General features: G+C 53.4%; 1 protein-coding gene and 1 long non-coding RNA gene across 2 annotated transcripts; one reads left to right on the forward strand and one right to left on the reverse strand.

The window, feature by feature from the left end:
* The first annotated feature begins 2 nt into the window (after positions 1-2).
* On the forward strand, positions 3-21119 carry LOC137141866 (alpha-2-macroglobulin-like protein 1). Its single transcript, XM_067530964.1, has 28 exons — positions 3-81; positions 1150-1259; positions 1752-1919; positions 2242-2472; positions 2926-2989; positions 3309-3454; positions 4342-4491; positions 4742-4894; positions 5811-5922; positions 6825-6906; positions 7888-8113; positions 8187-8313; positions 9001-9122; positions 9448-9502; positions 10230-10313; positions 11550-11726; positions 11882-11963; positions 12851-13007; positions 13366-13440; positions 15222-15384; positions 16161-16375; positions 16795-17010; positions 17138-17262; positions 17869-17959; positions 18742-18810; positions 19164-19266; positions 19406-19447; positions 20716-21119. Exons 1-27 carry the CDS (start codon positions 3-5, stop codon positions 19444-19446), a joined length of 3423 nt encoding a protein of 1140 aa, XP_067387065.1. The 3' UTR covers position 19447; positions 20716-21119.
* LOC137141867 (uncharacterized) lies at positions 18922-21947 on the reverse strand. The gene is made up of 3 exons (XR_010916752.1): positions 21856-21947; positions 19155-19196; positions 18922-19052 (listed from the first exon to the last, which is right to left on the reverse strand). It is a non-coding gene; the product is annotated as an uncharacterized lncRNA (long non-coding RNA).
* Positions 21948-23935: the final 1988 nt, after the last annotated feature.

A 23935-nucleotide genomic window follows, 5' to 3' on the forward strand; every position in this document is an offset into this window, starting at 1 on the left:
GCATGGCAGTCTTCAACCTCACCTCCTATGAGTATGACAGCAAGCTCAGTGCAGAAGCCTCCCTGGTGGAGGAGGGCACAGGTGAGCATGGATGTATGAAACATGTAGGACCATGTGATCCAGGGAAGGTACTGAGATGGAAAGTATTTCCAAATTTGTCACGCCAATGGGGTGGGAGGGGATCAGTTCATAGACTCATGGACTCTACGGTCAGAAGGGACCAATATGATATCTAGTCTAACCTACTGCACAATGCAGGCCACAGAACCTCACCCCCACACTCTTGTAATAGACTCCTGACCTAAAACTGAGTTCCTGAAATCTTCAAATCTTGATTTAAAGACTTTGAGATACAAAGAATCCACCAGCAAGTGAGCTGTGCCCCATGCCACAGAGGAAGGTGAAAAACCCCCAGCGCCTTTGCCAGTCTGCCCTGGGGGAAAATCCCTTTCTACCCCAAATATGGTGACCAGCTAAACTCTGAGCCTGTGGGCAAGACTCACCAGCCAGACACCTGGAAATAATTATCTGTAGTAACTCCGAACCCTCCCCATCTAATGTCCCATCACAGGCCATTGGGCATATTTACCACCAGTAGTAGTCAAAGATCAGTCAATTGCCAAATTCGGCTGTTCCATCACACCATCTCCACCATAATCTTATCAAGTTCAGTCTTGAAACCATATAGGTTTCTTGCCGCCACTGCTCCCCTTGGAAGTTGTTCTCCATCCCACTCTTTCTCCATTCCTTTCAGAGTGCTTTGACAAGACATCAGGATAGCCAGAGAGCATTCTGGGCTGCATGTGTCCTGCAGAGATCTCTGCTCTGAGACCGCGTTGCTTCGCAGTGGGTTGGGGTGGCGGTGAATTTAGGGAGTGATTTTACGAAGGGGTGTTTGACAATGGATGCTGGCCATTAAGACACACGACAACCATGGGAGAATATGCCATGCTAATGGTCTCCATGTCTCTTTGAAGGGCCTAGATGCCAAGCAGGAATTGTTTAGGAGGCTCGAAGTGAGGTTAACAGGAATAATGAAATGGAATTGAACAAAAGGCTGGAGAACCAGGGGCCGTCCTTGAGATGGAGTCATTCCCTGGTGCCAGACTCACTAGCTCACATCCCTCATCCTCTCTCCCTTTCACTTAGGGGTGCAAATCAATGCCTCCAGTCAATTCCTCATCTCCAGGACAGCTGTGACAGCCACATTTGAGAAGCAGGATGATTACTACATCCCTGGAGTCCCCTACAGAGGGAAGGTGATTCTCCTCATCTCTTTCCTTCCCCTAGTTTGCAAGTGAATTTAGTGGCTGATAAATTGTGCTGGGTCAACACCTGGTGGAAAGCTGACAAGATCTATTTGTCCCCACTATGCATACAGCTTCCTTCCATTTCCCCCATGCCAATGGGCCTTAGCCTTGGTTTAGATGTACTCCCACTAGGCTGGCAGAGATGGTCATTCACCGTGTCTGTTCCAGAGGTACAGCCACTTGTTGGGAGCATGTCTCCTCACCCCAAGATTTTACTGTGCTGTTGTTTCTCTCTGCAGGAGTTGGGCATTTTTCACACCACACCCCCACCCATATCCTCCCATCCCTAGTTTTCTTCTGTAGTTTCACCTCTGTGTCTGCTGAGAGTCAAACAAAGGGGCTAATAAAGGCCACTAGTGGATGTGATTGGACCCCTCTGATCGGAATTGTGTTGTATCACACACACGATCTTGTTTTTGTGTCCCTCTGTGCTGCAACCAGATTAAACTGCAGGATCATCGTGGGGAGATTATGAAAAGCACAAAAGTTTACCTAGTGATAAGTTACATGGGCCGACGGTTTAACAAAACATACATCACAGATGGCACTGGGAGAGCTTCATTCAACATGGACACCACTGCCTGGAAGAGCTCCTCGGTCTCTTTGGAGGTAAGTCCAGAAGGTTCAACACTTTTTGTGTTCATGAACGTGAAGACCTGGGACCAAACAGCCCTACCAACACCCCTCAGTCCTGCCCTGCTGCCTCCCCACTGCTAGTACAGTCCTGGGCTCCCCACACAGCTCTGGAAGGGCAGCATTATTAGGAATAGCCTTTCCCAAGGGGAGTGGCAGAAGCCCTATCTCTTGAGACATTTTGGGCCTGAACAAAGCCCTTGAGCATAGACCACCATGGGTTGGCTTGGGGAGAAGATAAAATGTGATTCTGCAGGTCTTCATCCCTAATTTTTGTGTGTCTGTGACCTTATCCTAGGGAAGATTCAAACTGGAGGATCCAGTGCAGGAACCTGGGAAGATCAGTGTTTATTATGTGAACACTTACCAGTACCTGCAGCCCTTCCATGTCACAACCAAGAGCGTCCTGAAGATACACCCGCTGCCAGGAACTCTGCCCTGCGGGCTGCAGCAGAATGTCCAGGTTACATTCACCCTCAGCCGGAAGGACCTGGGAGAAGGAGCCGGACGCATGGATTTTGCCTACTACGTGCGTCGTGGTGGAGGGAAAATCACATGAGGAAGGGGAGAGCAGCCCAAATGGGGTGGGATGCCGAGCTGAAGCCTGTAGGGATACACTGCAGCCACCACTTAATTTGGCACTGAGGGAAAGTGGCTATTCATCCCGGATAGATTAGTGTTTGTTCTCTGGAGCTGGAAGGCTCCGTCTCTCACGCCCTGATCACTCAACACACCCCCTATCCATCCATTGCCCTTACCTGGAGTCAGTTCATAACTGGTTCCCTTGCGGGTGAAAGATTCCTCATGCTATTCCCTGATCATCCTGAATTAGCTGGTATCCTAGAGGTGAAAAGCCCCTTAGATCCTCATTTCCACCCGGGGTGCAATCTGTGTGCAATACTGGGGTGCATGGGCGGGGTGGGGCTGATTGCATTCTTGGAATAACAGCATGCAGGCTCATCTAGTTTTCCTCCTCCCTCAGGTCACTGGGAAAGCCGGGATTGTTGTCAGGGGCCAGAAGAACATCCGGATCGGAAAACTGAGCAGTGAGTTCTGACATCTGGTCCCTGGGCTGATCTAGAGGGTGGAGTCAGTGCCTGAAGGGCTCCTGGGGGGGCCAATGGATATTTCATAGGTTTCCCTTTAAATCTCCCTTGGTTCTGAAAGACCTAGTTCCATGGCTGAGATAAAGGACGGAGGGAAGGGTAGAGCAGAGAGGAGGACATGGAAGAGAGTGAAGGAATAGAGGGAGATGCCTTGATACCACAGTGATGGGTGCATTAGACATTCAGGTAGGCAAGAGGGACAGGAGGAGATCTTGGTCGAGTTGTGATGGAAACACTCATCCTCTCTCTCTCCATCCAGCACTGAAAGGCTCCTTCTCCATCCCTCTGACCTTCACCTCTGACTTCACCCCCACCCCGTCATTAGTGGTGTACGCCATCTTCCCCAGCAAAGGGGTGGCAGCTGACAGCATCCAGCTTGATGTCGCCATGTGCTTCAAAAACCAGGTCAGAGTCGCAGCTGTGGGGAAACTGGGGTGGTGCTGAGGGGGAAGAGCAGGAGGCATTGGTGCACCTTGGGCAAATCGGAGCCTTCAGAGGGGAGAAAATGGGTGCAAGCATTGTGTGAAAGTGTAGGTCTTAGGGGCACAGAGCTTCCGCCCAGTAGTGACTGGTCTGCATGAGAGTCTCCAGAATGGGGGAAGGCATTGCTTCCATCTAGTCTGGTCTTCCTCCTTTTCCTATACCAGATCAGACCATAAATCTCTCTAATCCAGTATCCCACCTTCCACTCACTGTACTGGATCAGAGCAACGGACCATCTAGTCTGGTTTCCTGCATCCAGCCATGGCCTCGATCTGCTGTCAGAGAGGAAAGTGAGGCACCCAGGATGCATGTAGTTGACTGGGCAGTGCTGTATGTGCCATTTACCCTGGGGCTTATCACTGCTTTGTCTGTCCCAGTGATCTCTTGCAGTCAGAGATGGCCTTTGGGGCCCACAGAATCTGTGTCGAAGGGAGGCAGTGAAATCCTGGGGTGAGGAGGCCTCTGTGGGACAGGTCAGAGTGTGGTGTGGGGGTCAGCTGTTGGTCGCAGTGCTCCGCTAGCTGTGCCTAGCTTTGGGCAGAGTTAGCAGAACAAAGGTCTGGGTGATCTACACTGAAGATCCAGCCACCATACCTTCCCAACCAAGAGCCTGGGTGGGGCTGACAGGAAAGAGCCACTGGCCCCACTGCCAGCCGGGTCAGAGGCACAGAGTGAGCGAGCAGAGGAAAGAGCTGGAGACGGCATTTCTCATCTGGGAGAGGGGATGAGAAAAAGGAAAGAAATGGAAGGGTGGGAAGGCCCACAAAGGTAACATCTCTTACCGTTGCTTTCCCCATGTGCTGATCCAGGTGAAGATGGGGTTCTCCACTAACGAGACTCTCCCAGGATCGACAGTCCAGCTCCAGCTTCAGGCAGCCTCCGGCTCAGTGTGTGCCGTCCGGGCAGTGGACAAGAGCGTGCTTCTTGTGAGGCCAGAGGGAGAGCTGACCAACCAAACCGTGAGTGACATCTGTCCCTCAGAGTCCTGGTCACCGAGGCCCAGGGACGGACCGAGGAGACACAAAGGGGGAGTCACTTGTGAGCCAGCGGGTCTGCTGGGGAAGGGGCGGGAGGGGGAAGGTGGGTCTCTGGCGTGAGCAGTGAATGGGGTATCTGTGCCAAGGAGGGGCAGGTATGGCACATTTGACTTGGGGATGATGTGAGGGTGATAGATATCAGCTCCTCCCTGCCTGATTCTGTCCGTTCTAGGTCTATGACTTGTTCCCTTTCATACATCGCCATGGATACCCCCACCAAGTTGAGGAATTCCCAGATCTATGTGCGCAACGTCCACCTTTATCACCACCGGTGTCAAGGCGGCCTTGGCATTCCTATCAGCCGGATGTCTTTAACCTCTTCAGGGTAATTATCTCTGATCCTGTCCCAGAATTTGTATGGAAATTACACATGGGAAAACGCATGTGAATGGGAAAGTGCCATCCCCCAACAACCTATCCTAGCTTTACTCTCTGCCGTCGATTCACCCATTCTTTGCCCAGTCTTAGCATTAGTGTCCCAAGTGGTGTGTGGCTTCTCCCTCAACCCTCAGGGAGACTGCCACGGGCTCCTAGACTTCTTCATTACAAGACACTCCCAAGTGTGTCTAGATCATTTTTCGCCATGTTCCTCTTTATTATTCCTCTTTATTCTTTTCCGACCAATAGCGAGGCAGTAACACTCACTGGTTGGGGTAGGGGAGGCGAGGCAGGGAGAACTAGAACTCCTCAGATGGCTGGGAGTAGTACACAGCACTCCTTGGCAGTACGGCCAGTCTGGGCAGGTGACTGGAGTTACTGGATGTTAAATGGCCAATAGGAGTCTCTTGGACTCCCCTCTTTGGTTAGGGAAGAGGATTGGAGGCTTCAGTCAGTGCTTGAGGTTAAGAATGAAATGGGCGTTCAGGAGATTGTCTGGGTGACTCAGTACTGGGCGCTCTCCCAGTGTGTGCAACGCAGCCCCACGGATCCGTAGATTTGTCACAGCAGGCAGGGCTGTGCCATGACCCTACACAGCCACGCAGGGGAACTGTGCCTGCCACTGGAACTGGCAGGCCCGAGCAAAGAAGTGAGGTGCACCCCGGAAAGGCAAGCAGTGATGTGCCGCCCTCCCAGAGCAAGAAGGGAGCAGAGGGGACTCGGAGTCGCAGAGCAGCGACGCACCACCCCAGATGCAGTACTGATCCTCACGGCTCTGGTTAGATCACTGTCACTGATGGACCTGGCCTTGCCATCTCATAGCCGCCGCCCTCCTGCCCCAACACGCTTTCTCTTTGTAACAGAGCATGGGCCTGAAAATCTTTTCCAACCTCATGATAAAGAGGCCGACTCAGTGCTATTATCCTGTGGACAAGAGGCCAACAGCATCCCCACCAAGGCCCATAGGCATCCCGGGTAAGCGTTCTCCATCCCTGCTCTACCGCAACCTGTTCCATGAGCGTGACAGCATTTCAGCCCGGGAGTGAGCCACTACCAGCCTGTGGTGTGATTGCCAGCAATGGACATAGGGGGTGGGGATCAAAACCACTCACCTAACGCAGAAATTAATGCATCCCAAGAACAACCTCCAGATGATGTCCCTGGCCAGATACTGTATATTTGAACCCACCTGAGAGCTGCTGGATGGGTATCCCTGCCCCTGCCTGTCCAATGGATACTGAGAGAAAACAGGGCTGAAGCCAAAACCCAGAAGGGGGAACTTCCCAGTGCTTAGACCACAGGCCAGCATAAACCACCACTGCTAAGGCCAGCTATGGAGGCCTCCTTGGCTCTCCTTTCCCCCAGGCCCTAGCCTCCCTAGTAAAACACTGTCTTCCTTTCCCCATTTCCCCTTCTTCCTCATAGACGCTCCCATCACCTCAGCCCACTCCCAAGTGCATCCCTCTGCCAAGCCCTTCTCCCCAGGTCCTTGGGCCAGCCTAGCGGCCAGCCTCTCTCACCATCTGCCATGTGTTGGGAATACCCCCTGCCCTTAATGGGTGCAGCACACACTTGTCAATGAGGCGACAGGGCTCCTGCCCAGCTTCGGCACTTAAAGACTCAGGAGCAGCTCCATGCAGCAGGCCACATAATCCTTTGGGGGGCGTTGCACAGAGACTAATGGAGGCCCAGTCCAGGACCAAGCATGACTTTGTACTGAATCTTCCGTCTCTGGTGCCAGACTAGCCCCTCACGCACAATCAGCCTTGGTACCCTCCCTCTTCCCCCTGAACCTACTATCCCAGTGCTGGATAGTCTGTGACTGAGGGGACTAACCTGCCCAAATCTTGACCAGGAATCTTCATTCTTTGTTTCAGAGGCTCCTCCAGAATCCACTATCCCAGGGAGAGTTCGCCAATATTTCCCTGAAACCTGGCTCTGGGATTTGATCTCTGTCGGGTAGGTATTGGCAGTTGGAAAAATACCATGGGGGCTGAAGGGGAACTGTGTCCTGTCTTAAGTCTTGGGTGATTTCTCCCCTATGTTTGTATTAAAGGCCAGAGCTAAGAATTCTAAAAATCCCAAATGGAAAAAACTTACCAGTCCCTCCACCATCCCAGCCAGTACAGCTTTGTTTTCACAACACATTCTCTTGAGGACAGACCAAATTTTTATACTGACTCCAAACACCTATTTTTGTCTCGGAGCAAGGGGTTGTCTCCTTTGGTCTTTCTCTTTGAAGCAGAAGGGTTTTCTGAGGGTGGATCGCATTAGATTCACTGAAGAATAAGCAAAAGTCCAAATCCAAAGATCCCTAAAGATATTTGTGGAGAGGGCCTGAATTCCCCCAATTTGGGTCTGAATTTTGTAGCTGGATCCTATATTTGTAATGTGCCAAACCAAACCCAGTTCTGAGCTTGGGGAGCAGGGTTAGGATCTAAACGCACTTAGCACAGAAAAACACTCCTTTCGGTTCAAGACCAAGCACCCCCACAAAGTGGGCGTTCTCTGCTTGGTTCAACACCAAGTTCTCAACTTAGTGGGCAGCCCCTGCTGAATTCAAAGTGTGGCTCCCGCTCCCAGTATGTTTGGGTTGGAGTACATCAGGAAACATTTCTAACGAGGAGGGGTCTGCCTGGATTATGGGTGGAAGCTCCATCACTGAGGACATTTAAAATGAGTCCTGGACACAGCCTGGGAGAACAGATTGTAGGGAATCCTCCTGTCCTGGATCCCTGGGGGATGGACCAAATATCGCCCAAGGTCTTTTCCCACCTCTCTTTCATTCCTAAAGAAGGGCTGTTCTCAGGGGACTAGGATTACTGGCTGCTCCGTAGTATCGAGATTGTGACTGCACACGCTGGCCCTGGAACCCGGGCTTTTCTCCCACTGTGAGGTGGCAGGTTAAATTGTTTTGTGTGATGGCTCTCCCCCTCTCAGACCCGCTGGAAACAGGGACATTCCAGTCACCGTGCCTGACACCGTCACCGAGTGGAAAGCCGGGATGTTCTGCATGGCCGGCCTGGGCTTTGGACTGGCCCCAACTGCAAGTCTTGTGACAGTCCAGCCCTTCTTTGTGGATGTGACGCTGCCATACTCTGTGGTCCGGAGAGAGACCTTCACCCTAAGGGCCACTGTCTTCAACTACCTGCAGCAGTGTGTGCTGGTGAGTGCCCCTGCCACTGCCACGCCTGGCAACTCTGCTTTCCAAGGCTGTGCTAATCACTCGCCTCCCTCAGATCCAGGTGACCCTGGCTAAATCCCCAGACTTGCAGATGGAGCTGTGCCAGGGCTGCCGGTACAGCCACTGCCTGTGTGGAGAAGAATCCAGAACCTTCGCATGGAGCGTGACAGCCACAGCACTGGGTAAGGCCGGACTGGAGGCAGAGGGGCGCGCAAGTCCCTCACCCTTGGACTGTGATGGAGAGGGGCTGGGTGGTACAGAGGGATTGGGGAGCGAGAAATGGAGCCTTTCACCTAGGGGCCCCCATTTGGCTGTCAGCTCAGTTCCCCGTGGGACAAGACACAAGACCACCATCACCCTTTACGCGAATCCCTCATCTCTTGACTGTCTCCAAGACCAAGGACTGGATGGATGGGGTTTGGAGACTCTCTCTCATGTCCCTTGAGGGTGGTGCGGAATCTGATTGGCCTGGGGCAGGGAAGGCCCACTGGTACATGCAGGAGAAGCTTGCATTGCTGCTGCCATACTGGACCCAGCCTGTCAATAAAGAGGGACTTCGGTTTCCAAGGAGCCGCCGATTCTGCCCCTTCCGCCAGCATTCAAGTGCACTTGCAGTTTACCATGATATGCTTACTGGACCAGTCACTCCTGGCGTAACATCACTCAGTCACTTATGCCAGGGGTCAGCGATCCTGACTAGCCAACTAGATCAGCTGGCCAATCCAGGCCAATGAGACCATTCAGACTATCCGGAGCAGCTAGACCTTCCAGACGCTACCCGCTCAGCTCCAGCGAAATGTCAGCTGGGGCACATGGCCTCAGCCTGGAACTGGGTGTGGGAAACAGACGCTGTCCAATTTGGTTGACAGGGACAGTGAATGTTACGGTCGGCACGGAGGTGAAGGACAACACGCCGCAGTGTGGGGGCAGGAGGACCTTCCCTCCAGCAATGCCACGGAAGGATGCACTGATCAAAGCCCTGTTAGTCCGGGTCAGTCTGAGGCCAGGCTTCCCTCTGGGATCATGGGCTGCCCTGTCTCCTTAGTTGAATGCGCGGGGGAGGGAGAGTTTGGGGAACAAAGTTGTCATTCTGTGCCATTAGCTGCACTGGGGTCCTTGTGGTGGGTGGCTCCAACCCAGCCCTTTGAAGATAAAAGGAGAGAGAACCCAGCCCGTGGAGAACTGGGATAAAACTCCTGACCGCTCAGGCACTAATCCCTTAGAACCTGAAAACACACATGGGTTTTGCTGCTGTTTGGAAATCTTGTTGGTAATCCTGGTTCTCTCCTCCACTGCCCCTGCCTCCACCCCAACAGCCGGAGGGAGTGCCCGTGGAAAAGGCCCACAGCAGCCTGCTGTGCCCTAGAGGAGGTACGTGGGTTGCACCAGAGGGGTCTCGGGGGCCTTCGTTGGGGGCAGGGAAGGGGGCTGGTGTGCAGGGATGGCAGATAAAGGAATATTTGATGAGATATTGCTCATTCAACATGATATATCAGGACAGGAAAAGATGAAAAAAATGATCCCTCCCACTGGCATTCCACCGAGTCTACCACAGAACTGGGGAGAGAGCTCCCTTTGCGGAGTCACCCACCCCATTCTCTCTAGCCCCGCACGCCCTAGCACCACACTGGGGTCGGTGCTGACTGAGAGGCGAGAGCAGCCCCTGTTGAGTTCCCCACCTCATTCCCTGCAGCACAGCACCCCCTTGCACCATCGTGAGCTCTCCAGGTCAGCATTGACTCAGAGGGCAGAGACGACTGCTTTAAAGGGGACCAGAACAAGTCACTAAGGGTCATTTGTGAGGGAAATGATGGAATGAGTGGGGCTAACCGGGTGAAAATGAGCAAAGGGAGGAACGTTAGACAGGCTAATACCAAAGTTGGGAGTGTCTCCCCCAGAGGAGTGATGGGACCTCCATCACTTGGGAATTTGTAAAACTGGGCCTGGAGAGTGGCCTGTAGGGACCAGTCCTGCGCTAGCCAGAATGATGGGGGAGATCCAGATGTGAACATCTGATTTACTGCTTACCATCGTGTCTCTTTGGTTGGATTCGTACAGCTTGATTTCTAATGCTGTTTCTTTAACGTGTGATCATCAGGACGTACAGTCAAAGATTCCGTGTCTCTCCCGCTCCCTGCCAACGCAGTGCAAGGATCAATCAGAGCTAGCATCTCTGTCTTGGGTAAGTTGCCCCAGGGTGTGAGCTCACTGACTTCTGTTACAGACAGACCGGTGCTGAGATGGGCAGTCGGGCCCCATTAGCGACAGAGGAAGCCTCAAAAGATTTGATGCTTATTTACTAGCATCAATTTCCAACGAGATTTTTTTTTCCCAACCATGCTTCAGAAATTCTAGATTGGCACCCCAACTTTAAAGGGGAAGGGAGTGTCCTGGGGGACGATCCCCTGCACCTCCCTGAGCAGGACTTCAGAACAAAGAGGCTGCTCCCAGAGAATCCAGGCCAAGGCTTACACTGAGTCCAGTGCGGGCTTGGACACGACTTTGGGAGCCTGCCTGGTGCTGTGTGGGTATGTTCAATACTGCTCACAGCCATGTACCTCACTGCAGAGTTTCACAGCTGTCCTGTAGCCTTGTGGTGGAGAACAGCCTGCACTCAGCTGTGATGAAGATAAAGGGGATTCGTTACTGAGGCTGCTAGAGACAGACAGACCCTGAGGTTCTCTCTGGCTCTGACTTGTGGATTCATTCATAGACCGTGCAGCCTAGTGACCCAGTACAGGACTGCCACAGGGCCTGGCGTGGACTAGGCAGTCATGGACAGGGCTTCTGAATGCACTACAAGTGACACCCTCAGCAGGTTTGCAGTTTTCCCCCCTCCGATTTCCAGCATTTTCCTCTTCCAGTCAGGCAAGAACAGCTCCTATCCTGTCTGGATTTCAGTGCTTCTCTGGCCAGATAAAACATGGAGGCAAAGGCAATGATGGAACACCGGTGCTGTCACTTACTACTAACACTATCCATGTGCAGGGATTGAGGTTTTTATTTGCCTTTAAGGCAAGAGCGTCGCTGTTAATCTCCCTGTATAACATGTCACCTGTCAGCACAGCCAGAGAAACAGACCCTTCCGTGTCCTTTTACAAGCCGTGCTCATGGTAATTCGAGTTCAGCTCAGCTTTTTTAGCTGGAGGATTGAGGCAAAGGTTTGCAGGTGGTTCATACTGTATCCAACCAGGTTCCACCCTGTGTTGTTTTCCACATGTTTGAAGTTTGCCAGACACCCCCAACTTCCCATGAGTGCCCATCCTGCCTTCCCACCCACCATAGCACTCACCATGGTCATTAGAAATGGAGCTGTCAGATCTGGGCTGGGCACCCCAGGCTGGTTTGGATGATCAGCCACAAGAGAGCTTTTAAGGATGTACTGAAGGGTCTTTTGCCCCCTCCTGTTCCCTGGCAGGTGACATCATGGGGACGGCGCTGCAGAACCTGGACCGACTGGTGCAGATGCCCAGGGGCTGCGGGGAGCAGAACATGGTGCTGTTTGCCCCCATCGTCTACGTGCTGCAGTATCTGGAAAAGACGGGGCAACTGACCCCGGAGATCAGGGAGCGGGCGATGGGATTCCTGCGCAGAGGCAAGTACCCCGAGCCCAGCTCCACTTGTCTCCAGCCTGGCACCCACCCTGCCAATAGCCTCCTGTCCCGACTCTCCTGGCATCCACTCTGTCAATATTGGTCTCCTCCCTGGCGCTGCTGTGCAGTATATGAGTTTTCTTTCCCCTCTCCCCAGGCTACCAGAGGCAGCTCCTTTATAAGCACAGCAATGGTGCTTACAGCGCCTTTGGGGAGCGCGATAGAGAGGAGAACACCTGGTAAGATCTGGTGCCTTCCCTTGCTTCTGAGGCTCAGCCTGAACAAATGCTGGTTACTACATCTTGGGGAAAGATCCTCTGATACACATACCCCCCTTCACTGGGAGGGAGGCAGGCACCATGTGAACTGTGATGCTGAGAAAGACCTAGTGAGAGCAGATTAGATAAGAGTTTGCAATGTGATATGGTTGCTAGATGGCCAGTCACAGTGTGGTTTTGGGTGGCATACACAGGCATGACACCACAGAGCAGGAAGGGGATAGGGGAAGCTATTATCCCTCCCTGTGACTTTGGGCATCACAGGGGCAGAAAGACATTGACAGACTGGAGAGATCTCAGAGAAGAGAAACCAAAATGATCAGGTGGGTAGAGGAGAGATGAAAGTTGCTGAATCTGCCTGGCTTGGCTCTGTGATGTCTAAGGAAGATGGGGGTGTGATTATGGCAACTGGCTACACATATCTGAAAGACAAACAGCAAGGAAGGAGAGGGATTAGTTGTTGAAGGCATGGACGATACCTAGGAATGATGGGATGGAACTAAAGAAAGGCAGAATATAGACTGAAGATTAGGAAATCTTCCTGGTAGTGAGAGGCCAGAACCGATTCCCAGGAAAGCAATGCAAGGGCCCATCACATAGGACTTTTAAAACTAGACTGGACAAAATACTAGGACGTGTGCTGTAGGGAAGCAATGCTGAGTTGGCCCTACAGAGATGGACTGGATGGGTCCAAATGGGGAACTTCCACCTCTCACTTTCAAGACTGTATCAATCAGCTGGGCCAAAGTCGTTCTTGGTGTCATGGTGCTGAGTTCAATGGCCTTATGCTGGGGAGGAATTTAACCTTTTGTGTCTGCCTGTCTCTCCCCACCCCCTCACATTCCTAGGCTGACGGCATTTGTGGTTAAGAGTTTTGGACAAGCCAAAAAACACATCTTCATAGATGACAAGATCATTCAAGATGCCCTGAACTGGCTGCAGCTTCACCAGCTCCCCAGAGGCTGCTTCACCAGCAAAGGGAGCCTCTTCCACTCTTCCCTGAAGGTGAATAACCTCCAAGCCGGGCAGGAGAACCGGGGGACTGAGCACACATGAGCAGACGCTTTGACAGCCCAGGGTTGGGGTGGCCAAGGAGAATCCTGGGAGATCAGCCCTGGGACTCCTCTCACCAGCCCTATAAGGACCTGGGGTAGATCCCTTAGGGATCCCACAGGGAACATACCCCAGGGAGTCACCACACCAACCCTTGAAAGCCCTTTAGATAGGAAAATGGGTCTTGGACAAGTACCTGGGCTCTCCGTTGAGGACACACCCATTAGAATGACATTGATTGCTAACCTGTGCTGTGTTTCCACTCTGTGCTGGACTCTCCCATGTCTCTGCGTTCTTGTGCGTCCCACAGGGCGGTGTGAACGATGAGGTCTCTCTGGGGGCCTACATCACTGTGGCACTGCTGGAGCTGGGGCAGCCACTGAAGGTGAGCACATCCACCTCATCCTCCATCGCTCGCTTCCCTACTCTAAGGCCCCAGCTGGGCACTACGGTGAGGAAGCTGACTGGGCTGGAGTCCCTGTGGTCAGGCACGGACGGGGCACTGCTTTAGAGAAACTCCCACTGCTGCAGCCATTTCCACGGCAGGGCACTGAGGGGGCAGGGCTGTGAGGAGGCTTACACTGCTGGCATCTGCATCTGCCTTGAGGAAGCTTACATTCAGCATAATGGGGACAGTGTGACGGAGCAGTGGTGGGCGGTACTAAAGGAGCACTGGTGCATCTCCAGAGCAGTCACATTGCAGCACTGTTGCACTGTAGAGTTAAAGTCCAGTCAGTGGGGCAGACTCTGCTCTCTGTAATACAAGTGCAACTGGAGTAACTCTACTGGCTTTCATGGAGTTACTCCAGAGTCACACCTGTTTAACAGAGATCAGAATCTGGCTGTGACAGGGTCTCTGGGGTGCAACCTGGATTGTGGGACAGTGGAGCCCTTCAAATGCACCAACATGGGCTGCCTCTGACACTTCAGTGCTGACGTCAAGCTACAAACCTCTGACAGGCACTGCACTTACACAGCCGTCCACAGACAGGGCCACAGCCAACTGAGTCACAGGCATGATCTCCTAGCCACTCAGGAGCCATCAATAGAGAGGCTCCAGCCAACTCCTCCCAGCTCCCCAATCTTGCACCCCAGGACCGTACCATCTTGCACTGGTCAGAAGCCTGGCCAGTGTAAGCTTATTACCTACTTCACCATTTTGACAAAAGGGTAGTGGACGTGCAATAACCCTTGTTAACCAGAGCTGAGATTTCCCAAGCACATCAACCAAAACACGCTGTTTTAGGTAAAATATAAAACAGTGATTAACTATAGAAAGATAGATTTTAAGTGATTATAAGTGGTAGGCATAATGGTCTGAGACAGTTACCAAAGAAAATAAAAGTAAACCTGTATTCTATGTCCTAAATTTTTAATCTAAGATACAGTTGACTCAACAGCTTGTACCATCTGTCAGGGTGAGAAAAGCAGGTTACAGCTCCTCAATACATAGGCTGGGACTGCCTTCTAGCCCGGGACCACCCTTCCCCAGTTCAAAGTCTTTGTCCCGCAGACGTTCTTCCAGGCTTTGAGATGGGGGTGGAGGGGAGAGGCCAAGTGATGTCACGGTCTCTCTTTTTATACCTTCTTCCAGCTTGCTAGAAAGATCCTCACTGTGGTGTGGTGGTTAGGCAGCCCCCCTGGGTCAGGCACTCTCCATTGCCTGCGTGATCTCCCTGAGAAGTCCCTGGGATGGCCGTTGGGAGAGTGGATTCCCTTTCATGGACCATGAGCACATGTCTGGCCGGCCCTTTGTTGCAACTGAAAGGTTGGCCCCAGTGTATTTCAGTAGGACATATAGCAATCCTTCGTAACTTCACATTCAGCGATAGCACAGACAATCCAACAGGATATTCACATTCAGCAGATCCAGACTTTTCGAGTGATACTTCACAAGGCTCACTTTGTACAGAACCTAGCATAATCCTGTCGCAGGGGTGAATATGGGGGTTCCAAGGTGCTACTTTGAGGTAAAGGGTGTCACACAGGCCCATAGTGTTGCTGTCACAGTGTAGCTGCGGTGCCATTGTGGTCAAAGGGTCTCCTTCATCCCTGAAGTTGGTGAAATGGACCCCAGGTTTGGACATGGCCCTAGCTAGCCTGCAGGTAAAGAGATACCAGCTGTCTCACACATAACCTCTGTGTGTGCATCTTCTCCCAACACAGGGCAGCATGGTGCAGGCCGCCTTAGATTGCCTCATTCACAGCGTTCACAATGTCACCAACATTTACACGGAAGCCATGCTGGCCTACGCCTTCGCCCTGGCTGGGGACTACGAGGTGACCCAGGAGCTGCTGTACAAGCTGGATGAGCAGGCCATCAGATCAGGTACCGGGTTAGACAGGCAACCCTTCAGGGCAGGGACGGTTGTCTTGTTTACTGGGATCAAAACCACCATATACATGGCCAGCACTATGTGAAGGATCACTCGAGCCAGTGGGGTTAGAAGTCTGTAAAGCCAGGCAGGTAACTGTACTGCAGAATCAAGGAGCTAGGCCTTGTCCTACATGCTCAGCACTAAAACCGAACCCGCATGCACACATGGCGAAACTGCCACTGACTTCCTTGGGAGCAGAGCTAGGCCTGGGCTGAGTGCTTTTGAAAGCCCCATCCTCTGATTACACAGGCTCTGATTTGAGAGGGTATCTAGGGCCATTGAAGCACTTCCAGAATCAGGTGACCTGCTGGCCCTCTCTACAGTCCCAGGGAATACGGTAACAGGCTACCGTATGCGAAGGGTGTGATTGCCAAGGAGGGAGAGAAAGTGGATTGGGCCTGGGGGGGGGGGGGGGGGGGAGTGGTGGATCCCATGGGATGCAATAGAGCAAAAGGGGAACATTTCAGGTTGGACAATCATGAAACACTTCCTAGCCCAGAGGAGTATGTGAGAATGAATGACTCCTCTCCATGGGAAGGCGTGGAAGCCTCATCATTCCGTACATTGAGATCTGGGACTGGACAAATCCCCAGAGCCTAGGCTGGAGGGAGCAGTCCTAGGTTGGGCCCCCTGGGGATGACCGGGATGATTCCCCATCCCTGATTTCTAGGACCCCATGAAATGCATTTTCCCCCAGGTAACTTGTGTATTTTTCCCCCTTCCCTAGGAGGTGAAATCCACTGGAGCCCCAAGCCCAGCTCCCCAGCTGCCACAGATTTCTGGCCTAGCACTCAGTCGGTGGATGTTGAGCTGACAGCCTACGTGCTCCTGGCTTATCTCTCCAAACCGCGCATAAACGCGGGGGACATGGCAACTGCTGCTGGCATCGTGGCATGGTTGGTCAGGCAGCAGAATGCCTATGGAGGGTTTGCGTCCACGCAGGTAATGAGCGGTTCCCCTCAGAGACAGAGCCCCCTTCTTTCTAGGGAGTGGGGCAGAGGAATAGGTTGGGGACTGAATCGCCACACGGTGCCACTTTTCTGAATGAGGTGGCCCTGAAGGAGCAAACACGAGCACTGCTTTGCCTGAGGGGAGTTCTCCTCCTGCCTGGGAGTGTAAATGCAGGTGCTAGTGCCTTGGGCGGTGTTGTGCTTGGGGCTAATGTTGTGGGGTGTGGCCCCCGCAGCACTCAGGGACAGGGAATGTGAATCCCAGGGCAGTTCCTTTGGGGAAGGTCCCTGTGGGAGGGTGAATTCTGGTATTCGTGCCCAGAGGTGCCCTGGATCCCCCAGGTTGAGGATCCCTCCCTGTGCCTTCAGGGTTTGATACGAACAGTGAGGAAGCTGTCTCCCCCTCCCCAGGACACGGTGGTCGCCCTGCAGGCCCTGGCTAAGTATGCAGGCCGGACGTTCAGCACATTGGCACAGGTGACAGTGACCGTGAAATCCCAGGGCAGCTTTGAGAGGAAGTTCCAGGTCACCCACCGGAACCGGCTGCTGCTGCAGCAAGCCGTGCTGACGCAAGTCCCCGGGGAGTTCTCGGTGCAGGCCCGGGGCAGCGGCTGTGTCTACGCCCAGGTGAGTCACTGTGGAGCGGGTGAGAGACAAGAGGGACGTTTTGCTGGTGCAGGGTGGGTGTTCTGCCTCTTCCCTCTGCAGTGCATTTCCAATCCGTCGCTTCCCCTCCTCTCTGTCTCCTCCGCAGACCGTACTGAGATACAACGAGCCTCTCCCACGGGTCTCCGTGACCTTCTCTCTGCGGGTCACCACGCAGCTGATCGACTGCGCCACGGGCAACGTGCGCTTCCTCACTCTCCGCATCCACGTCAGGTGACCCTGTGAATTCCCCCGTGTATACATCCCTCACCTGGGCCTAGGGCCCTGGCTGGAGCAGAGCAAGGAGTGTCAGAGCTGGGCAGGGGGTCTGGCCACCTGGCTGGAGGGTGCAGAGGGCTTTGGCAGCTGGAACAAGGCAGGCCAAAGGGCTGGAGTGGTTGGAGCAGGAAGGGATGGGGGAGGAAGATCAGGACCAGGTGTCTGGTAAGGTGGGGGGAGGGGGTGGGACAGTGAGAGGGGTCTGCAGCTTAACCACCTGGGAATCTCTGAGGCTAAAGTGACCAGATGTCCCGATTTTTATAGGGACAGTCCCAATATTCAGGACTTATATAGGTGCCCATTACATCCCCCCCTACTCTCATCCTGTTTTTCACACTTGCTATTTGAGGGATACCCACGAGGTGGGGCAGCTCAGAGCAGGTCGGTCCCATTAGCACCCAGATCATCGAATGCCTAGGCCTCATCTCCCTGCCAGGATGCTGGGCACCAGTCTCCGTGCACAGGAGGGTTAGTGCTGGTGAGGACTGATGGGAAGGAAGTGTTACGGCCTCATTTAGCCCCTGCTCACAATGTGACCCCCCCCCCCCCCAACTCCCCCAGCTACATCGGGAGCAGAGTCACTTCCAACATGGTGATCCTGGAGGTCTCCCTGCTGTCTGGATACAGCCTGGCTCCGGGCTCCCGCACATCGGTAAGGAACCTTGGGGGCATGGCGAAGGGCTAGGTGGTCAATCTGTCCTTGCTGAGAGGGTAGGGGGCTTCCACAGACCGAGGCTGTTAGACAGCCACGGGGACCCCTCTGTTCACTCGCTGCTCGGCCCTCACTCGGCTGTCCCCGCAACACTCCGTAACACTTGGGGCCTTTGAACCACTGTGGGCCACCACTGATCCCTGTCCATACACGACTCCCAGGCTGCCTCGCACATGGGAATCTGGAGGCTCCCCTCCCCTGTGTCTGGAGCAGTACTAGCGCTCACGCGCTGGGCGAGGAGTCGGACCAAACAGCTGGCCTGATTACGCAACAGACCCAAAGTCCAAGGGGAAGCCCCAGAACTGCTCCCGCTACTGCAGAGAGGATTTACAGACTGACAGCCCCCTTCCCCCTCCCGGCGGGATCAGTTATGCACACTGAATCCGTGCTATGTCCATATTGCTGCTTGGGAGGGGGAGATTGTCCCAGCTCATGTGGAGAGCTTCAGGGTGGGACACCGCTCTTTCCTGTGCCTGCAACAATTACCATGAAGAAGGCATACATTTTTAATGCTGGCGGTAATGAACCAAGGGGAAAAGGCTACCATGCGTATGGATTCTCCATCACTGACCAGGTTTAAATCAAGATCTGACACCTAACAGAAAAGCGGCGGGAGGGGGAGACTTTTCACACCATCCCTCCGAACCTATAGACTGTCTCACACTCCCTTGCACTGAGGGGAGGAAGAGGAACTCAGAAATTCTCTTCTCTCCTTGTCTCAGCTGCAGCAGAAAGCCCTCGTTAGGAAAACAGAGGTGAAAATTGATGCCATCTTCATTTATCTGGAGAAGGTAAATTTGATCAAGAGCTTTTGGTCTGGATAAGAAGTGGGGGGGAGCTGCAGGGCAGGAGCGAGGGGCACTGGCAGAGCTGTGTGGGGAGCCCAGGGCTGGAATAGCAGGGGGGTTACAGGGTAGGGATGAGGGTCATTGCCAGAGCTGTGCAGTGGGGAAGTCTGTGTAGCTCTGTCCCTCTCTGAGGTTTGCCAGTCCTAGTAGTTGCTGCTTTTCTAAAGTCCAGACCCTCTAACAGCCTGGAGAGAATAAGTGGAGAAAACCACATCAAGCCATGAACAAGGCCGGTGTGTAACTTCTTTCTCCCTATCCCGCCCTTTCCCTGCTGGGCTCCCGCCTACCTCCACCAGCTGAGTGATGAGTCACAGACTTTCATCCTGCAACTGGAACAAGAGATGGAGGTGAAGGGCCTGAAACCAGCCACAGTCAAAGTCTATGACTACTACCAGCCAGGTGGGTTGTGGTGGCTGCTGGGGCAGCCGGGCGGGGAGGTGGGGCTCTTTCTGGCCTCCACGCAGTGGCTGAAGGGCGCTGGTGTCCAACTCTCTGCACTCTGCCCTGGGGCTAATTCTGGCTTTATTTCCCTTTGTAGAGGAGCGAGCCCTGGCTGGTTATAACGCTGTCTGCAGCTGAGGTAGGTGTGAGCTCTGGCCCACAGGGAGGCTAACCAGTGGCTCAGGGGCTGACAGTGGGGCCTGGGTGGAGGAGAGTGGCTGTCTGGGCTGGGGCATGGAGGGAATCCAGAGAGCAGGAGGTGCCCCAGGAGGGAATGGGGTGGCTGGCAGATAGTGGGGAGCACTTGTCAGGACACAGCGAGGAAGCCACTGTAGGTGCCTGGGGAAGGGGCGTTGCGTGGGGACTCTCCTGGGGGTAGGCAGACAGCGGGGGGAGTGAAAGGACCCGTCTGTGGTGGTGGGAGGGATGAGTTGGGGGGAAGCGGGAGCCAGGCCCTGCTTGTCATGGGGTGAATAGGGAGCAGCAGCTGGGATGGCATCACCTTGTCTAGGGGGGAGAAGGAGGGATCTGGTGTTTGGAGGGGGGCTGAGTGATTTGTCCCTGCCTCATGGTTAGGGCTCTCCCGAATTCACGGTCCAGTCTAGTCAGTTTCACGGCCAGAGGGTTTGAAAATTGGTCAAATTGGTTCACGTTTTTGGATGATTTTATCTAAAATTTCACGGTGTTGAACCGTGGGGGGCCTGACCTAAAATGTGGTGGTGTGTGGGGGAGGGGCGGGGGGGATCATGAACCTGTTGTAGGGGGGTGGCAGGATTGCCACCCTCACTTCTGTGCTGAGCTCTGAAGGCAGCAGGGAAGTGAGTCTGAGCTGCCCTGTGCTGCTGGGAGTGCCCCAGCCTGGCCAGGACTAGCAGCTCAGGGCCCCCGCTGAGGTGCTCCTAGCAGTACCGAGAAGCCCAGATTTCATGGGACAGGGCTTACGGCACGGTCTGTAACACACTTTTCAGGGCCTGCAGTGATAGGGTGGTGCCTGTAACTACGGCAAACACCAGGCAGTCGTAGCTGGCCTTGGGCAAGCTGCCTGTGAAGGGATAAAAGTGGAGGTGCTGAAAGCCAGTGAACCCGGCTATAAACCCTGCATGTGATGGATACCACTTCAAGCCAGAGCGTGCAGCACCTCTGGATAAAATGGAACCAGAACGTGCTTCACCAGGGGCTGGACCTAAGCCAGAACTTGGACCAAGGAGTTTAGCTGCCTGCCCCAAAGCCCACTGAGGTTAACAGCAGTGGTTGTGCTGGATCACACCCTTCCAGCCTGTCTCCCCTTGCTCTACACGCCAGCCCAGCTGCTTTCCTGGCTGACACAAAGGGGGACAGAAGCTCCCGCGTGTTTGGGGTGAGCTGCTGCCCTGTGTGCCTGGGTAACCGCTCTGCCCTCTCTTTCAGCGCCGGGGGAGGATATTGGACGGCAGCGAGGCATCCGGCAGCGACTCCCACCCCAGTTCAGTAAGATTCCTGCAGCCTCCTTGCTGGGACGTGGGGCAGGCGACGGCTGTGCCTGCATTGTGGGAAGCTTGTGGGGGATTCACAGAAGAGCTCCTGGCTGGGGAGACTGGCTTACGGCTTCCTGCCCGGCTCGCAGTTCCTGTCCGACTTTTCTTTCCAGGGGGAGGGTGGCTGAGGCTTCAAGTCAATTTAATCTGGGGATTTGCCTGAGGCAAAGAATTAAAACAATTGCATGCTGGGCCTCTACTGTTGGTCACTGCAGAATGAAGGGACACTCCCTCAGTGAAGATGTTGGTGCAGGACTAGCAGATGTGCGTTCTCTGGTCCTCTGCTGCCCTCCTGGTGCCCTGAGGGGTCTCCCAGTGTTACCTTCATTAGATATCCCTGCTGCATTTGGAGACAGGGCAAGAGGGGCTGAGAGCTGGGTCCCCACCCCCCTTTTTCTGCAAATCCCTGTGGCTCAGTCTCCGCTCTGGGGCTAACCCTCCAGCCAGTGCTCAGTGCTCATCCAGGCTGTTGTTCATTAGTCACTCTTTCTAATGCATGGGCAGGACTATAGCACACAGTAATTGGATAATGCATTCGTGGGGCTGTGGAGCATCTGTTGAACTCTCCCATAGGGTTGAGTGACCCAGTTCCACAGCTGAGCAACCTGACTGCCCTGTTAGTAGGACCACGCCTGTGCAGTGCTGACTACCTTCAACTCCATAGGACTGGGCCCAGCCTGAATCAGCAGTCTGTTAATGGCAAAGTCAGACGGCAGCTTTTAAACCAACATGGCCAAGATAGTGGTGCCATCAACTCAGTAGTTTGAGGACAAAGCAGGCCCCTCCCCTGTTTCCACTAAGCCCCATTCCTGCTCAGCCATGGCTCCCTCTACCCCATCTAGGGGCTCATTTTTGCATGTTTACACAACTGCACAGAGCACAACTGAAGGGTTAATCAGCCCCATCTGTGAAGGTGGCTAGAACAATTCCAGTCTGAGTGGGGGATAATTTTAACAGTGTTAGGCACATTCTAAGCCCTTAAATTACTGATTGATCAGCAGATCGCATCAGGCAATTGATCTAGTCCCTTCACCGTTAATCTTTCACTATGGTATTGGACATCAGCATAATCCCATTGACAAAGGACTGTTGGAAAGCTTCTGGCAGCTGCATTTTCCCAATCCTGTGAAGAGAGAGCAAAAGACTTACAAAGTGGCCCTGACTGAGATGGCGGGGGGGGAATGAAAGACACACACACACAGAGCCCTGAGAAAAAATACAAGCAGCAGATGGAATGTCACAGCAGGAGCTATCCTCTTCTGATGCTTCCGAATCCCAGGCCTCCACTGCGTGAGGTAAAGTTAAAGGTGGATCTCACGTCATTAAGAGCATAGAGGCTATGACAGCACACTTAGTGTTGTGCTGATTGCATCCAGCAGAAGGCAGTACTGCACACACAAACACACACCAGCCTGTTGAGTACAATAATGTTTTGCCCCCCTAGCATCTTTCATCTGAGACTTTTAAAATGTTTACACCATGAATGAGCTGAGCAACACATCACCCTTTGGAGACAGGTATCGTCCCACCCCCATGCTCCTTTTACACTTAAGGGGAAAGGGAAGTACAAAGATCAAATTACTTGTCCATAATCATCCAGCAGAGCCGAGAACAGAACCTGGATGCCCAACATCCAAGTCTTGTGATCTGCCCATGCCCAGCCCTGCCTCACTAATCTAACGCTGTAGCTCTAAGGGGACAGACATTCATTTCTAAATACAAAATGAGCGAGGTCCATTCTGGGGCTCAGTAAAACGCTTGCTGTAGGGGTTCCCTAAATGGTAAGTTAACTTGCTTCTAAGTTCTGTTCAGTCACAGAATAGAGCTCGAGGGTCTGCTGCCATGGTTATGACGACGGGAGGTGGATGCACCCTTCTGGATTGATTGATTGACTGGGCCAGGGCTAGAGCACCCAGTGACCCCGGAAGATGGCTATGTAGCCTTTCACCATTCCAGCCAGCCCTGAGCTGTGGGCTGGATGGCTCAGGGGAACCAGAGATCCAGATTCTTTCACCTCCACAACAACAATCTCATCACTCCCATTAACCAGACCATCAGCGCACACAGGTCTAAATGGGGATGATCTCTCCTCTGACTACTGGATGGTGCTGCGGCATTGCATTTTCCTATGCTCCAGTTTATCAGGACTTTTGATGATCTGATTTGGCCCCAGTCCCCATTAGATGGGATAAAGGGGTTTCTTCTGTACGTCAATCCCCTCCCTGCCTCAGCACACTTTTACCCAGCTTGGTGTTTTCCTTGAATGAAGCTTTCAGGCCTCCCAGCTGGCCCCAGCCAGTCACATACAAAGCATGAGAGGATGCACCAGGCAGGGGGTGCTGTAGTCCGTCACAGTATTTTCTTCTGTAAGAGGAAGGGAAATTGACTAAAACACATTTGTCAGAAACCATGAAAGCAGAGCCAAATGTAGTGCCCGTGCCCTTGCTCAGAATAAAGAGAGTGCATACCAATACTCTCGACTGGCTAGCCAGAATTGCTCTTGTGTGTGTCATAGGCCTGTACTGGTAACAGTTATTGGGGATGCTCCTTTAGCTCGAGTGGTCAGGGCCCAGGATTTTGGAGCAGTAAATTCCAAGAACATTGACAACAGTGAAGTCCTTGGTGGGCCCAGATTTGTCCCAGACCATCACCACCACGCCCTGACTTATCGCCAGCTCCTTTACCCTTGAAGAGGCCAGGCCAGATGGGATATATTATTTTCACTTTTACACTCATTTCTAAACAACCCATCATTGTGTACCTGGCCTCTCTGGCTCCATTCCCTCACACACACGGGAAGCTCCTTTGAGCTCCGTCCTCTCCTTCTGTTGGAAGGGTCAGACCGCCCCAGAAGAGACATCATCGGTCTAGCCGTTGTAAAAACACCGGCACCTGCAGCACGCCCTGAAGTTGGCAATCTCTGGGCTCAGCTGGCTCTGCAGGAAGAGCAAGTTCTACAGTCTGCAGGGCAATCTCTGCCCAGAGCTCATTCAGCGGCCGGGCCTAGGCAGCTTCCTATAACACTCGATAGCACAAACTATGAAGACGTGTACAGCAGGGGCAGTCCTGTCCCAGGACGCAGTGCTGAGGGAGGGCTTGGCCCAAAACTACCT

This window comes from Emydura macquarii, unplaced genomic scaffold (assembly GCF_026122565.2).
Source record: "Emydura macquarii macquarii isolate MOO-44397 ecotype Brisbane River unplaced genomic scaffold, CSIRO-AGI_Emac_v2 contig_3122, whole genome shotgun sequence".
Lineage (NCBI taxonomy): Eukaryota > Metazoa > Chordata > Testudines > Chelidae > Emydura > Emydura macquarii.